Raw genomic sequence first — 16,151 nt, forward strand, 5'->3', positions numbered from 1 at the left:
AATAGTGTCCTACAAAATTTCAGCTTGATCTGACCACTGTAGTATGTGAAATGACCGAAATACCCTTGACTGTCCATGAAACCTGTTTCGCGCCCAGAATTCTGTTTTTGTGTAGTTTTCCATTTTTGATCATGAAAATGCATGATTTGGCCATGGAGGTCTTCATAAGAAATGTAGGGTTGTATTTTTTCTTCGAAACACCATAAGATACACTTCAATCGGACTTCGGTAGCCTGAATTATTGCTGTTTACCAATTGTATGGTTAGCCAACCTGTTTGTGAGATTCTGGTTTCATATATGTCAATTTTGACCTAGTTGCACTACAAACTGGACTGAGTGGCCTTCTTCAACATTGTAGCCCTATCTGTTAGCTTCGAAACGGTGTGTCTTGTACCTTCATCCGATAATCGTAGCGCCAATGGTGCCAAAACCGCAAAATGGTGTCAAAAACTGTTTTTATCCGGAAATGTTTCTAGCTTGATTTTTGTATTTATTTTTGTATTTATATGACTTTAAGCCTAGTGAATGGCTTTTGGACATGAGATTATTCTATATGAGATGTTGGGACTGTTTTGAGGAAAATAATGAAGCCATTAATGGCTGGAAAATAGGTAAACACAAAGGACATGCCGTCCGTTTATCTTCTTGTAATGTGAGCAAGTTAAAGTGATTTTGCGAATGTATTTTGTGACGAATTGGACGTATTTACTGAAAATGTTACCGGCTCTTTCAAAAGGTGGCCGAGGGCTAAATTTCCATTTGAACCTGTATATTTCCGCTTGGCAAATAAAATGATCATTTTACCATTCTAAAACCTAATACCTCTTTGGGTTGAAATTCCAAACGTTTACTTACTGTTTACCAAAATATAGAGATTGTGTAACACCCCGAATATTAGGAGATTGTTTGTAAAGAAGATATTAAAGAGTATTTCTTCGGGTTTGATTTAAAACCTTATTTTATTTTAAAAGACTAGAAACCCTAAATGTTTAATCAAAAACCCTAGTTTACTTGTGACTAACCGGTTTTATTAAATGTCTCACATTTTAATAGAAACCCTAATTTTAATTTCTGAAATTGTAAAACCGTCACGTTTTCTTAAAAATGCTCTTTTATTTGGAAATTATTATTTATTAAAGCTCTACTATCTAATTATTCCATAATAAGTGCAAATGAATCTAGAAAGTAGGGTTTTACTCTTTGTTTTCAAGATTTGAGCAAATTAGGGTTTTAGCGATTTTTCCGCCGGATGAATTTTCGGTACTGGCCAAGGATCAATTTGATGATTAAAAGTGACTTTTAAGTGAGAAATAATATGTGAATAGGAGCAATTATATAAGGTTAGTGAATGGGAAGTAAAAACCCTAGTACGGGTGTTTTTAAGAAAAACGGCGCGAACCGGCGGGTCCCGCGCACTACCGATTGAACGCACCACTGGACCACCACTTTCTTACCACATGAGCTCATTGATATTTGAGCAAAATATCTTCTTAATTTCCAGCTAAGTCTGACCAAAATTAGAGGCTAAAATAACAAGGATAGGAAAGAGAAAAATGATAGGTGGTGGTGGCGACAAGTGTCGCCACCCTAGAGTTTCTTGGCCAAGTGATTAACTAACCTTATTAAACCAATTTTCTGGACTTTCCCCTTCATTTCTCCTGCTGCTGGTCGACCAAAAGAGAGAGAGAAAGGGAGAGCAAAAGAAAAAAATTCTTTCTTCTTGAATCTTAGCCAAACCAAGTGAGAAAATCCAATTTTAAACCGATTAAAGTGGAGGTTGTGAGTTGGGAAGCTTGAGGAACTAAGAAATTTCTAAGGGGGTGAAGAATCACTCTTCCAAGACTTGCTTTTGAGGTATAAACATCTGATCATGATCCTTGTTGCTTTAATCTTGCTTTAAGATGTTTTTTTTAGCTTAAGTTTTGGCTTGATTTCATGATTATCCAAGTGGTTGTGATGAATTTTGGGATGAATAAGCAAGCTAGGGTTTCAGAGTTTCTGCCTAAACTTGTTGTGTGGTTGTAAATGTTGTAAATAAGGTTATATAAGGTTGTTTGGTAGTGATTAGAACAAGAAATTTGAGAAAATTCCATTAAATACCAAAAATTCCAGAATCTGGAAAATTTTCCCCAACTTTCTGTCCGGTTTTGTAACCCTATGTTAGAGGCCCAATTGGCCTTAGGTCAAAACATGAAAGTTGTATAGAATGGTATTTTATAGGTTTCTGTAAAATTTCAGCTCAATCGGAGCAACGTACCATGTCAAAAGAAGAAAATACCCTTGCTGTTTTAGGTTACCTTCCAGAATGCCGCGTGGACAGTTCAGTCTATTTGATGGTATTTATTCGCTGTAATCCGTTCAGTTTTAGTCTTGGCCCAAAACATAAAAGTTTTAGTGCCATGTCTTAGCTTTCTAACGCCTCAAAGAACACCTTAATCGGACCTTGGTAACCTGAGATATGACCATTCCAGTGCAGTGTGGTTAAATAGCCGACTAGTTGGGTTTTGGTTCTGTAAATTGAGGATTTGACTAGGTTTCATTGGAAACTGGACTAAGTGATCTTCATGAACATTGTAGCCCTGAGTCTTAGCTTCGAAACGGCATAAGTTTCACCTCAATCCAATAAGCGTAGCCTCGGATGTGTTATTTCCGCAACCATACGTCAAATCTGTCTTTTGCTAGGTTACATTTCCACCCTTATTATCACTTTGATTTTTGTTCTTATGTTGTGTTGAGCCTATGGAATGGCTAATGAACTGAAATTATATTGTGGATGATGTTGGGTTGGATTGTGTAAGGATTGAAGCCAAAATGGCTGGAAAATTTGGTAAACACAAAGGGCATGCTGCCCGAATTTACACTCGAGGACTAGGAAACTATACTTGTAACGTGAGTAAGGGTTAAGTGATTATCACTCGAACTAGCGAGGACCTTGATGCTTTGTTATCAAGGGTTATATGTTAGGATTTGGCCGAACTTGTACCCTTGAGAAATGAAATCATGATTGCTCGGAGTATATTTTCCTTGTACTTTCGACTCGCATGGCATTTTCAAGTAAAAATGTTACAAAGTTTTACTGTTTAAAAAGCGAGCAAGTGTTTCACGACTACTCTCCAAGTGAATTTCAATTTCTTGATCTTTATTGACGAAACGTCTAAGTTTCGAATTCTAGACATGTTTCAAAGTTCTCAAACTGAGTTTATCGCAGATTTGGACTCCGAACCCAGAGTATAACCTGAAAGTGACCAGTAAAGGCACTATATCTTGTGGTGAGTGCTTTCAAATACTGAATTGCACTAGATACTTGAACTTGATACGTGACCAATATGAGTACATGTTATATACGTGAATTGACAGGGCAAGAGTGTACTTTATCGCACTTGCTCTTACGTGATATACTTGTTTATTGATTGCAATTGACTTGATATACTTGATGTGCGCACTTCCTGGAATTCCAGAAACCCTGTGGCGAGTTACTCTAGTCGAGCCGGCAAGGGCTTGGTCGATTGGGTAACGAACCCTGGGTCTCTTGTTTTGTCGAGTGGAGTGATACCTCCTCGGCTAATCGGTATACTCGAGTATTACCACCCATGTTTATTGAGGATTTTGGGCCCAGTAGGGGGTGTGAATGGTGGACGGAGAGTCGTGTAAGTGGTGCTCTACTGGATTGGTTCCTTTACTTGAAAGTTGACGGAGTGTCAACTACTACGTGATCAAGCTCCTGATGATGAATGGAAGTTGGCTCCTGAGGGCCATCCGTATCCTTATGCTTTGGATTGATTATTGCTTATTGGATTATTGTTGATTTTGAAAAACTTTTACACTCGCTCATTTTGAGATTTCTACTTGACGTGTTATTGCTCACATTTATGAACTCTTCATGCTCCTTACTTTGCTATATCGAAAACTTGTACTTATAAATAATGGTCAATTTGCTATTTGGAACCTCACTGGGCTTTTAGCTCATACCACGTTATTTGTTTTCCTTACAGGGGTACGAGCGAGGCGTGAGATATGTAAAGACTAGCGTAGTCTAGTTGTTTGACTTTTGACTTTTGACTTGTACTCGCGCTATTCCTCGAATGGAACATTTTGTATTTGGATTGTATACGTTTTGAACTAGTTTAAGTATATCGAGACTTTGTACCCTGATCTCTATCAATGTAAATTATAAGCTTGAATTGTGGATGTTATTTATGGTCCATGGATGTGTGCACGTGATTTGAGTGAGTGAGTCCTGGCGAGAGCTGGGCAGGCGGTCCGCCAAACCCTTTGGTACGCCTCAGGGGGAGGTGGGGTCGTCACAGATGGTATCAGAGCTCCTATTGAGCTCGTGCCGGGAGAAGGTTCTCGGACTGTGGGGATTGACTTGTTAAGTGTGGAACAATTGTCTATTGTTGGAGACCTTAGATATGTATGTTGGGTAGGAATCTCTAATACGGGTGATTTGCTCTTGAGCCTGGCCAGCTTGAGTGGTGAATTATCATATTTTTGGATTCTTGTCCCCGAATACCAATGAGTGACACCTTTACGATAAGTTAAGATCTCGCGTAATATTGGGATAAGTTTGGATTGCGAAAGCAAAGGCACGGGGAATGCGAATAGTTTGGAATTGAAATATATTGAAGATATTTATGGGATTTGGGATCCTTCTTATTCATGTGTTTCGAGCCTTGATTAAGAGTAGTGCCTGAGCGATACCTAGGGTTAACGTACTGTAGGATGTGTTAGTTGCCATGATACGTATATAAAGAAAGTATGTTATTTTCAATGTGTTTTGAAAATGCTTGTATTTGCTTATACTTATTTACGAATAAATGTTGAATTTCGAGGACGAAATTCTTTTAAGGAGGGGAGATTGTAACACCCCGAATATTAGGAGATTGTTTGTAAAGAAGATATTAAAGAGTATTTCTTCGGGTTTGATTTAAAACCTTATTTTATTTTAAAAGACTAGAAACCCTAAATGTTTAATCAAAAACCCTAGTTTACTTGTGACTAACCGGTTTTATTAAATGTCTCACATTTTAATAGAAACCCTAATTTTAATTTCTGAAATTGTAAAACCGTCACGTTTTCTTAAAAATGCTCTTTTATTTGGAAATTATTATTTATTAAAGCTCTACTATCTAATTATTCCATAATAAGTGCAAATGAATCTAGAAAGTAGGGTTTTACTCTTTGTTTTCAAGATTTGAGCAAATTAGGGTTTTAGCGATTTTTCCGCCGGATGAATTTTCGGTACTGGCCAAGGATCAATTTGATGATTAAAAGTGACTTTTAAGTGAGAAATAATATGTGAATAGGAGCAATTATATAAGGTTAGTGAATGGGAAGTAAAAACCCTAGTACGGGTGTTTTTAAGAAAAACGGCGCGAACCGGCGGGTCCCGCGCACTACCGATTGAACGCACCACTGGACCACCACTTTCTTACCACATGAGCTCATTGATATTTGAGCAAAATATCTTCTTAATTTCCAGCTAAGTCTGACCAAAATTAGAGGCTAAAATAACAAGGATAGGAAAGAGAAAAATGATAGGTGGTGGTGGCGACAAGTGTCGCCACCCTAGAGTTTCTTGGCCAAGTGATTAACTAACCTTATTAAACCAATTTTCTGGACTTTCCCCTTCATTTCTCCTGCTGCTGGTCGACCAAAAGAGAGAGAGAAAGGGAGAGCAAAAGAAAAAAATTCTTTCTTCTTGAATCTTAGCCAAACCAAGTGAGAAAATCCAATTTTAAACCGATTAAAGTGGAGGTTGTGAGTTGGGAAGCTTGAGGAACTAAGAAATTTCTAAGGGGGTGAAGAATCACTCTTCCAAGACTTGCTTTTGAGGTATAAACATCTGATCATGATCCTTGTTGCTTTAATCTTGCTTTAAGATGTTTTTTTTAGCTTAAGTTTTGGCTTGATTTCATGATTATCCAAGTGGTTGTGATGAATTTTGGGATGAATAAGCAAGCTAGGGTTTCAGAGTTTCTGCCTAAACTTGTTGTGTGGTTGTAAATGTTGTAAATAAGGTTATATAAGGTTGTTTGGTAGTGATTAGAACAAGAAATTTGAGAAAATTCCATTAAATACCAAAAATTCCAGAATCTGGAAAATTTTCCCCAACTTTCTGTCCGGTTTTGTAACCCTATGTTAGAGGCCCAATTGGCCTTAGGTCAAAACATGAAAGTTGTAGAGAATGGTATTTTATAGGTTTCTGTAAAATTTCAGCTCAATCGGAGCAACGTACCATGTCAAAAGAAGAAAATACCCTTGCTGTTTTAGGTTACCTTCCAGAATGCCGCGTGGACAGTTCAGTCTATTTGATGGTATTTATTCGCTGTAATCCGTTCAGTTTTAGTCTTGGCCCAAAACATGAAAGTTTTAGTGCCATGTCTTAGCTTTCTAACGCCTCAAAGAACACCTTAATCGGACCTTGGTAACCTGAGATATGACCATTCCAGTGCAGTGTGGTTAAATAGCCGACTAGTTGGGTTTTGGTTCTGTAAATTGAGGATTTGACTAGGTTTCATTGGAAACTGGACTAAGTGATCTTCATGAACATTGTAGCCCTGAGTCTTAGCTTCGAAACGGCATAAGTTTCACCTCAATCCAATAAGCGTAGCCTCGGATGTGTTATTTCCGCAACCATACGTCAAATCTGTCTTTTGCTAGGTTACATTTCCACCCTTATTATCACTTTGATTTTTGTTCTTATGTTGTGTTGAGCCTATGGAATGGCTAATGAACTGAAATTATATTGTGGATGATGTTGGGTTGGATTGTGTAAGGATTGAAGCCAAAATGGCTGGAAAATTTGGTAAACACAAAGGGCATGCTGCCCGAATTTACACTCGAGGACTAGGAAACTATACTTGTAACGTGAGTAAGGGTTAAGTGATTATCACTCGAACTAGCGAGGACCTTGATGCTTTGTTATCAAGGGTTATATGTTAGGATTTGGCCGAACTTGTACCCTTGAGAAATGAAATCATGATTGCTCGGAGTATATTTTCCTTGTACTTTCGACTCGCATGGCATTTTCAAGTAAAAATGTTACAAAGTTTTACTGTTTAAAAAGCGAGCAAGTGTTTCACGACTACTCTCCAAGTGAATTTCAATTTCTTGATCTTTATTGACGAAACGTCTAAGTTTCGAATTCTAGGCATGTTTCAAAGTTCTCAAACTGAGTTTATCGCAGATTTGGACTCCGAACCCAGAGTATAACCTGAAAGTGACCAGTAAAGGCACTATATCTTGTGGTGAGTGCTTTCAAATACTGAATTGCACTAGATACTTGAACTTGATACGTGACCAATATGAGTACATGTTATATACGTGAATTGACAGGGCAAGAGTGTACTTTATCGCACTTGCTCTTACGTGATATACTTGTTTATTGATTGCAATTGACTTGATATACTTGATGTGCGCACTTCCTGGAATTCCAGAAACCCTGTGGCGAGTTACTCTAGTCGAGCCGGCAAGGGCTTGGTCGATTGGGTAACGAACCCTGGGTCTCTTGTTTTGTCGAGTGGAGTGATACCTCCTCGGCTAATCGGTATACTCGAGTATTACCACCCATGTTTATTGAGGATTTTGGGCCCAGTAGGGGGTGTGAATGGTGGACGGAGAGTCGTGTAAGTGGTGCTCTACTGGATTGGTTCCTTTACTTGAAAGTTGACGGAGTGTCAACTACTACGTGATCAAGCTCCTGATGATGAATGGAAGTTGGCTCCTGAGGGCCATCCGTATCCTTATGCTTTGGATTGATTATTGCTTATTGGATTATTGTTGATTTTGAAAAACTTTTACACTCGCTCATTTTGAGATTTCTACTTGACGTGTTATTGCTCACATTTATGAACTCTTCATGCTCCTTACTTTGCTATATCGAAAACTTGTACTTATAAATAATGGTCAATTTGCTATTTGGAACCTCACTGGGCTTTTAGCTCATACCACGTTATTTGTTTTCCTTACAGGGGTACGAGCGAGGCGTGAGATATGTAAAGACTAGCGTAGTCTAGTTGTTTGACTTTTGACTTTTGACTTGTACTCGCGCTATTCCTCGAATGGAACATTTTGTATTTGGATTGTATACGTTTTGAACTAGTTTAAGTATATCGAGACTTTGTACCCTGATCTCTATCAATGTAAATTATAAGCTTGAATTGTGGATGTTATTTATGGTCCATGGATGTGTGCACGTGATTTGAGTGAGTGAGTCCTGGCGAGAGCTGGGCAGGCGGTCCGCCAAACCCTTTGGTACGCCTCAGGGGGAGGTGGGGTCGTCACAGATTGACCTAGGGTTCTCTCGGCCACAAGTGAATAACTTTTAAGTGAAGTTTTAAGAGTGAAAGTGAGATAGTTTTGCCACCTTTTCATGATTTTCATCAAGGCATATAGTCTATTGATTTTGAGCTACATAAACGATTCTGGAAACAATACTTCTTAGCTTACCTTATTGGATTTCGATTTGTCGTTGGTTAAAGTGTTTCTGCCGGAAATTTCATAACCTTTTGAGTTTGATTTCACGGTTGGTTTATGAACCCTAGTAATTTCCGTCCACGGATCCATATGCTCTATTGACACTTTAAAAGTCATTTTATACGTTTACTCGTGAGTAGTCGGGTAATCCTTGTTTTCATCCAAATCATGCTAGATGGATTGTAATGTGTTCTTTGTTTACTTTTAGGTTTCATTGGTGATTGAGAAGTGGACGTTATTTTGCGTGTATAGGTGAGTGTTCCCTGTTTGATATGTTTCATGATTATATTGCTGGTATCAATGACTGATAACATGTTATATGCTTTCAATGATTGTTAAAACGAGCTTTCTAGGCAAGTGTGTACTTTATCGCACTCGGCCTAAATGATTGTGAAATTTTCCATGATTGAATGATTGAAATGTTATTTGTGCATGAATGTAAGCCTTTTGGCTGAACTGGCCACTGCCCCTTGTCACCGGTCGTCTCGAGCCAGAAGCGGACTCGGTCGGGCGATTAGGGACCTGGGTGAACGTTTGGTATACTCGAGTATTACCTTGTAGGTTGGTGGAGGTTGGTGGAGCCTGGTGAATGAATGAATGAACGAATGAACGAATGAATGAATGAATGAATGAGGGTTTTACTTATATACAAATGCATTTTCAAATGATTGAAGGTATAAGGGAACGAAAGGAGAATGAATGAACGAATGGCTCCTTGTGAGCACGTATCCTTTTAATGAATGTGTTTATCGCTTTCTTTTGTATTTGAATTATTGGTAACATGTAATGAATGCGTTGAACTTCTTGTTGCCTATGTGTTCGGAACCTCACTGAGTTTATAGCTCACCCCTTTAGTTTGTTTTCCTTAATAGGGGAAGGCGAGTAAGGACGAGAGCCGGTATAGACTAACTGGGTCTAACCCTTGGTTTTCTTTTGTCCTGGTTCTCGCCCTAGTGCTTGGCACGGGTTGGTTGTATGGTGATTTGAGAACCTCTGTATATTTGACGGTTGTACTTCTTCTTGAGATATTATTGTATATAAGTTTTGTTTTAAGTTTTGGATCCTCGTTTTGTTTTTTTCTTGTGGTTCTATTTCTGATTTGTGTGAGTGAACGACTGAGTCTCGGCGAGAGCTGGGCAGGCGGTCTGCTGAACCCTCTGGTTCGCCTAAGGGGAAAGTGGGGCTGTCACAGTTGGTATCAGAGCCTGCTTCGCGTGGTCTCTGCGCGGTGTGAGCCTGGACTGAGTAGTGAATGGGTATGAAGGATTAAGTGCTCGTTCGAGCATAAGCTATGAGTTGTGAGCGTTATAGGCCTTAAATTTTCTTGTGGAATCTGAGGATCATAGATAGGTACGTCTGGGAGGAATTCCGATTGTAGATGGTTTACTCTTGGGACTGGCTGGCTCGAGAGGTGAATTATCTTATTTTGGATTCTCGTACCCGAGTACTCCAGAGTTGAGATAGTGCTAAGTATTTGAGACTTGTATTGTGGGAACATGAACAGGCTTTGTTCGACTGGAATGAGTACAAGAGGTTAAGGGATATCTGGTGTGAATAGTAAGTGACGTGAGGGACCGGACGGGGTTACCTTAGCTAAGACTGGGACGACACATCATCTCCTCGTTTGATTCACCCATAAATTCTTATTATATGACGTTAATTGGTGTACTTGAGCATATGAATATTTGCCTGACTTGATACGTTCTTGTGTAATTGATCATCTATTTTCTTGATATGTGGAGTGCTATGTGCATATATGTTGATATTTTCTTCTTTTGTATTTGAATTATTGGTAACATGTAATGAATGCGTTGAACTTCTTGTTGCCTATGTGTTCGGAACTTCACTGAGTTTATAGCTCACCCCTTTAGTTTGTTTTCCTTAATAGGGGAAGGCGAGTAAGGACGAGAGCCGGTATAGACTAGCTGGGTCTGACCCTTGGTTTTCTTTTGTCATGGTTCTCGCCCTAGTGCTTGGCACGGGTTGGTTTTATGGTGATTTGAGAACCTCTGTATATTTGACGGTTGTACTTCTTCTTGAGATATTATTGTATATAAGTTTTGTTTTAAGTTTTGGATCCTCGTTTTGTTTTTTTCTTGTGGTTCTATTTCCGATTTGTGTGAGTGAACGACTGAGTCCCGGCGAGAGCTGGGCAGGCGGTCCGCTGAACCCTCTGGTTCGCCTAAGGGGAAAGTGGGGCTGTCACATCACAAGCTTGAAACACATTAGAAAAATCGCCATCATGTTCATACATGTTTTTAATGTGCTCAAAACCAAGTAGCTTAGTGCTCATGTTAGTGATCAAAGTATACCTCCTAGACAATGCATCCGCAACGACATTATCTTTCCCCTTCTTATACTTAATGATGTACGGAAAGGAATCAATAAATGCAATCCACTTCGCATGTCTTTTATGCAACTTTCCCTGACCCTTAAGGAATTTAATTGATTCATGATCAGTATGTATCACGAATTCCTTAGGCATAAGATAATGCTGCCACACTTCAAGAGCACGCACAACAGCATGCAATTCTTTATCATAAGTAGGGTAATTAAGAGCTCCCCCACTCAACTTTTCACTGAAATATGCCAAGGGTCTATTATTTTGATGTAAGACAGCCCCTATGCCGATCCCACTAGCATCATATTCAACTTCAAACGTCACATCAAAATTAGGCAAAGCAAGAATAGGTGCCGAAGTTAACAACTTCTTAAGCTTAAGAAATGAATCTTCTTGCTCTTTTCCCCATTGAAACCCCACATTCTTTTTAATTACCTCATTCAAAGGTGCTGCAATAGTACTAAAGTCTTTAACAAATCTCTTATAGAAACTTGCAAGACCATGAAAAGACTTTACTTGAGACACATTGGTTGGAGTCGGCCACTCTAAGATGGCTTTTACCTTGGCGGGATCAACACTTATGCCATTTGCACCAACAATATATCCAAGGAAATTAACTTCAGGAGTGCAAAAGACACATTTTTCCGTGTTAGCAAACAACTTATTTTCACGCAAGGCACTTAAAACAAGTCGCAAATGCTCAACATGTTCATCTAAAGACTTGCTAAAGATCAATATATCATCAAAATAAACAACAACAAACTTCCCAAGAAAATGCCTTAAAACATGGTTCATTAATCTCATGAAAGTATTTGGAGCGTTTGTTAAGGCGAAAGGAATCACAAGCCACTCATAAAAACCATACTTTGTTTTGAAAGCAGTTTTCCATTCGTCTCCTTCTTTTATCCTTATTTGATGGTAACCGGATCTTAAGTCAATTTTAGTGAAAATGATTGCCCCATGCAATTCTTCTAACATATCATCTAACCTAGGAATGGGATGACGATACTTAGCAGTAATTTTATTAATTGCACGACAATCTGTACACATTCTCCAAGTCCCTTCTTTCTTAGGTACTAAAATGACTGGTACCGCACAAGAACTAAGAGATTCACGAACCTGGTCCTTTTCAAGGAGGGAATCAACTTGCCTTTGGATTTCCTTTGTTTCCTCCGGATTTGCTCTATAGGCTGGTCGATTTGGTAGAATTGCTCCAGGAACAAAGTCGATTTGATGTTCAATACCTCGAATTGGAGGTAATCCTTTCGGTAGTTCCTCCGAAAACACATCCTTGAATTCCTGCAAAAGAGAGTAGATTGCACTAGGAAGAAAATCGGTTATGCCAAATGTGTAAAAAGAAGAATAATCGGTTTCCCGGTACATAATTACTATGAGAAGACTTTGTGCATTCAAGGCCCTATCTATCTCACGCACACTTGCATAAAAGCTCCTTTTCTTCGCTTTCAAGCTCTCGGCCTCACTGAGTCTTTTCCCACTCGAATTTTCTCTTTCACTCAACTCGGCCTCTACTTTCTTTTTTTCCTCATCCTCAGGCACATTCGGCTTTTTCTTTGCCCCTCTCAGTTGCCTTTTCTCTCGCTCTTTTCTTAGATGCAATTGTTCTTCATACACTTGTGTAGGTGTCAAGGGTGAAAGAGTGATCTTGAGGTTGTCCATAATGAATTTATACGTATTAGTGAGTCCAATATGATTAGCCTGCCGATCATACTCCCAAGGACGCCCTAACAAGACATGACTAGCTTGCATAGGAATTATATCATATAAAACTTGGTCCTTGTATCGACCAACAGAAAATGCGATTAAAGCTTGTTTGGTCACCTTGACTTCCCCCCATCATTTAACCAAGATAGTCTATAGGGTTTAGGGTGGTAAGTCCATGGAAGGTGTTTTTGCTGAACAAAGTCAGCAGCTACGCAATTAGTACAAGAGCCACTATCAATGATCATGAGACATACCTCATCTCCAATTTTGCATTTCGTATGAAAAATGTTGGTCCGTTGGAGATCATTTTCTTGAGCTTGTGCATTTAGCACTCTCATAGTCACCATAGTTCGAGCTACGGGGTCCTCTTCTATTTCAACCAGGTCATCATCCTTCCCTTCTTCTTCAAGTGGTGGCATGTCCGCATATTCCTCCTCTCCTTCGCTTTGCCACATTCCCTCTTCATTCATGTACATGATACTTCGGTTAGGGCATTGAGCCATGAGGTGGCCAATTCCCTTGCATTTGAAACATGCTTTTGGCTGGTTGGTAGACGTATTTGCCCTTCGAAGAGTCGGCCGCGGGGTTGGTTTAGAAGGAGTTGCACTCGGATGGAACGGTTGCTCCATTCGCCTGTTTTCCCTTTCTTTATTGCCTTGCCTCAGCCAAGTATTGGATGTTGGCAATTGATCTCTTCTCCAAGGTATGGAAGAGGATGTAGTGGTTCGGCCACTAGGTGTCTTTATAGGTAAGGCTTGCTTTTCCACCTTCTCTGCATAAGACACCATTTGTTGTAGCTCAAAGTGGTCTTGAAGCTCAACCTTCTTCCTAATTTCAGGATTTAATCTATTAAGGAATCTTGCTATGGTTGCTTCTGAATCCTCTTGTATATTGGCCCTTATCATTGCTACTTCCATTTGTTTGTGGTACTCATCAACCGAACTGGACCCTTGGGTGAGTCGTTGGAGCCGATTGTACAAGTCCGTGGTGTAATGGAAGGGTACAAATCGTTTCCTCATCACTTGCTTCATTTCAGTCCAAGTGTCAATTGGTTGTTCCCTATTTCTCCTCCTTGTGGCACATACTTGCTCCCACCAAATGGATGCATAATCTTCAAATTCAATAGCCGCAAGTTTCACCTTTTTCTCTTCAGAGTAATTGTGGACTTCAAACACTTGCTCAACTCTCCTAACCCAATCTAAATAAGCTTCAGGATCATTTTTTTCATGAAAGGTAGGCATCTTAGTCTTGATGGAACCAAGATTGTCATCGGTTCTCCTAGGTCGGTCTCGACCTTCCCTCGCTTCCCTGTGGCTTTTCCTTGATTGGAATGTGGTGTTAGAATGATACCCCTCATCATCTGCATCATGCTCAACACTCTGAGCACTTGAAGTCCTATTGGGAATATCTCTAGTACCTCACATTTCAATGGCAGCCACCCTATCGGATAGTTGTGTCATCACAAATTCAAGCCTCCCCGCTTGTTTTTGGAGAGTTTGGAGCACCAATTTGAGTGACACGTCGGTCTCTGACGGCTCGGCCATGTTCCCCTCTTGAGACATATTGTCAAACCTGTAAAACAAATGTATCCTAGTCTACCTTGCAAAGCACTCGTGTATCACTCAAGAAAACACACTCACTCTCAATTTTCCTTTTCGAAGTTCTTAAAACAACTCAACTCTCAAAAATTTCAGAATTAATTACCCTATAAGTAATAAGACACAAAGCAGATTTTTTTACGAATCCTAGAGAACAAAAACTCTACCTGAAGCTGGAACTGGTTTTTTTTTATTTTTATTTTTTTTGAGCTGTTGCTTTGCTGAGTTTCTGGTCAGTATTTTGGAGTATAGATGGTGCTTTTGGGGTGACCAAATAATGTACGAACCAGTCCTCAAATTTCAGTCAAATCGGATCGCAAAACTAGCTCAACCGATTTTAGAAACTCAAGAACTCCCAAGGCGGTTTGGGCTAAGGTGTTTGGTTTGGTTTTGAAAAACGGAATTGGGTGTGTTTGGGGCTGGTTAGGTCGTTTGGGGTCTTTGGAATTCAATCAAGATTGGAACTCAAGAGTTGGAAACCAATCAAGATTAGGAAACTCAAATTTTGGGAAATCAACCAAGATTTGGAGACTAATCAAGATTTGGGAACCCACCAAGAATTGGAAACTCACGATTTTTTTTTTTGGAAACTTGATTTCCTTTGTATGAGAGCCAATGCCTTCTCTTCTTCCTTTTTTTTTTCTCTTTCGTTTTTTTTTTTCGGCTCTTCAAGGAACACAAATTCAGATCACACCAACAAGTTTAAGAAAAAACGGATGAAAGGTTATGCAAATTTCAAGAAGGCCCTAGTTCTTGATTTATTGTTCAAGAACCTTCAAAACAAGACTTGGTGGTCCAAGAACTTCAAGAATTTGTTCAAGAAGCTCAAGAACTTCCCCAAATTACATTGTGGTGTCTAGGGTTTGCAAGAACAACAACCAATACTCAAGAAATAGGCAAAACAGAATTTCAGCAATACTCAAAAGAAAAATTCCAGCAATACTCTAGCAACTTGGACACTAAAAATAATATAAGGTACGTGACTCTTTTTTTTTTTTTTTTTAAACCCTAACAACCCGAACAAAAGTATAACAGACTCAAGAACAAAAATTGGACAGAAAACACAAAAAAACAATACCCAAACAGTTCTTTTTTTTACTCGGATGAACAGTAACGTGAACAGTACGCTACAGTACGATGAACAGTATTTCGGAACAGTAACGATGAACAGTAATCGCTACAGTTTTTTTTTTTTGCCAAAAGACACAAACTAATAAGATATGAACAACTTCAATTGAAAGAGAATTAACCTGATGCTCTGATTACCAACTGATATGGGCAACCCTAGGGGAAGACCCTCCTAGACCTCCCAACCTTGTAATTATCAGAGTTGGACCTTTTCTCCCAATGGAAATTGAACTCGATTGTTCTCATGAACTCAAGACCTCTGATACACAAAGGCAATCAGCAACCTTAAGCAAATAAAGATGGATGAAGAGACATCACGACTAGGGAACAAACTAATTGATAAAGTCAGATTTGAATCCTAAGCAATGAACTCAAGAATTCAAGAGTAAGTTCGATTAAGAACTTGAAAGGAAAATTCCTCACGATTTTTGATTGTAATATTCTGTGTCTTTACTCATACAAGAGGTGCCTTTTTTATAGGTTAAAACTAGGGCAAAATCCGGCCCACATAAACCAGAAAGAAATTTGGTCCGCATAAAGAGCTTAAAGAGCCAGCTCTTTAAGGCTTTCCGATAAGGCCCAATAAGTAATAAAATACTCAACGCCTAACAACTACTAAACTAGACAGTCTTAAAACAACTACCAACTAAACTAACAAGTATGAGATCATTCCTTCATTTCAAACGTACAAGTGAACAAAGTAACGTCATGGTCCATCAAATCTTCAAACCTAGCTTGCTCCTTGCTTGTATGGTGAATGATCAAGGCTCGTAAAACTTCCTTCACCTTCTTGGTTTTTGATCTTGTCATCGGACCACCAATGTTGATCAAAGGGTCCTTGACCCAAGGTTGAAGTTGTTGCGCACCCGTATCCGCATCACTT

General features: G+C 39.2%; 1 protein-coding gene and 2 long non-coding RNA genes across 3 annotated transcripts; 2 read left to right on the forward strand and 1 right to left on the reverse strand.

Annotated features, from left to right (window-relative positions):
• The first annotated feature begins 1,674 nt into the window (after window positions 1-1,674).
• On the forward strand, window positions 1,675-4,194 carry LOC140035976 (uncharacterized). Its single transcript, XR_011839871.1, has 3 exons — window positions 1,675-1,855; window positions 3,210-3,270; window positions 3,994-4,194. It is a non-coding gene; the product is annotated as an uncharacterized lncRNA (long non-coding RNA).
• Window positions 4,195-5,655: 1,461 nt separating this feature from the next.
• Window positions 5,656-8,175, forward strand: LOC140035977 (uncharacterized). The gene is made up of 3 exons (XR_011839872.1): window positions 5,656-5,836; window positions 7,191-7,251; window positions 7,975-8,175. It is a non-coding gene; the product is annotated as an uncharacterized lncRNA (long non-coding RNA).
• Window positions 8,176-10,780: 2,605 nt separating this feature from the next.
• On the reverse strand, window positions 10,781-13,459 carry LOC140035681 (uncharacterized). The gene is made up of 4 exons (XM_072077004.1): window positions 12,797-13,459; window positions 12,065-12,536; window positions 10,910-11,533; window positions 10,781-10,794 (listed from the first exon to the last, which is right to left on the reverse strand). The coding sequence occupies exons 1-4, from the start codon at window positions 13,457-13,459 to the stop codon at window positions 10,781-10,783; spliced, it is 1,773 nt and encodes a 590-aa protein (XP_071933105.1).
• Window positions 13,460-16,151: the final 2,692 nt, after the last annotated feature.

Source organism: Coffea arabica, chromosome 2c (genome assembly GCF_036785885.1).
Source record: "Coffea arabica cultivar ET-39 chromosome 2c, Coffea Arabica ET-39 HiFi, whole genome shotgun sequence".
NCBI classification, from domain to species: Eukaryota; Viridiplantae; Streptophyta; class Magnoliopsida; order Gentianales; family Rubiaceae; genus Coffea; species Coffea arabica.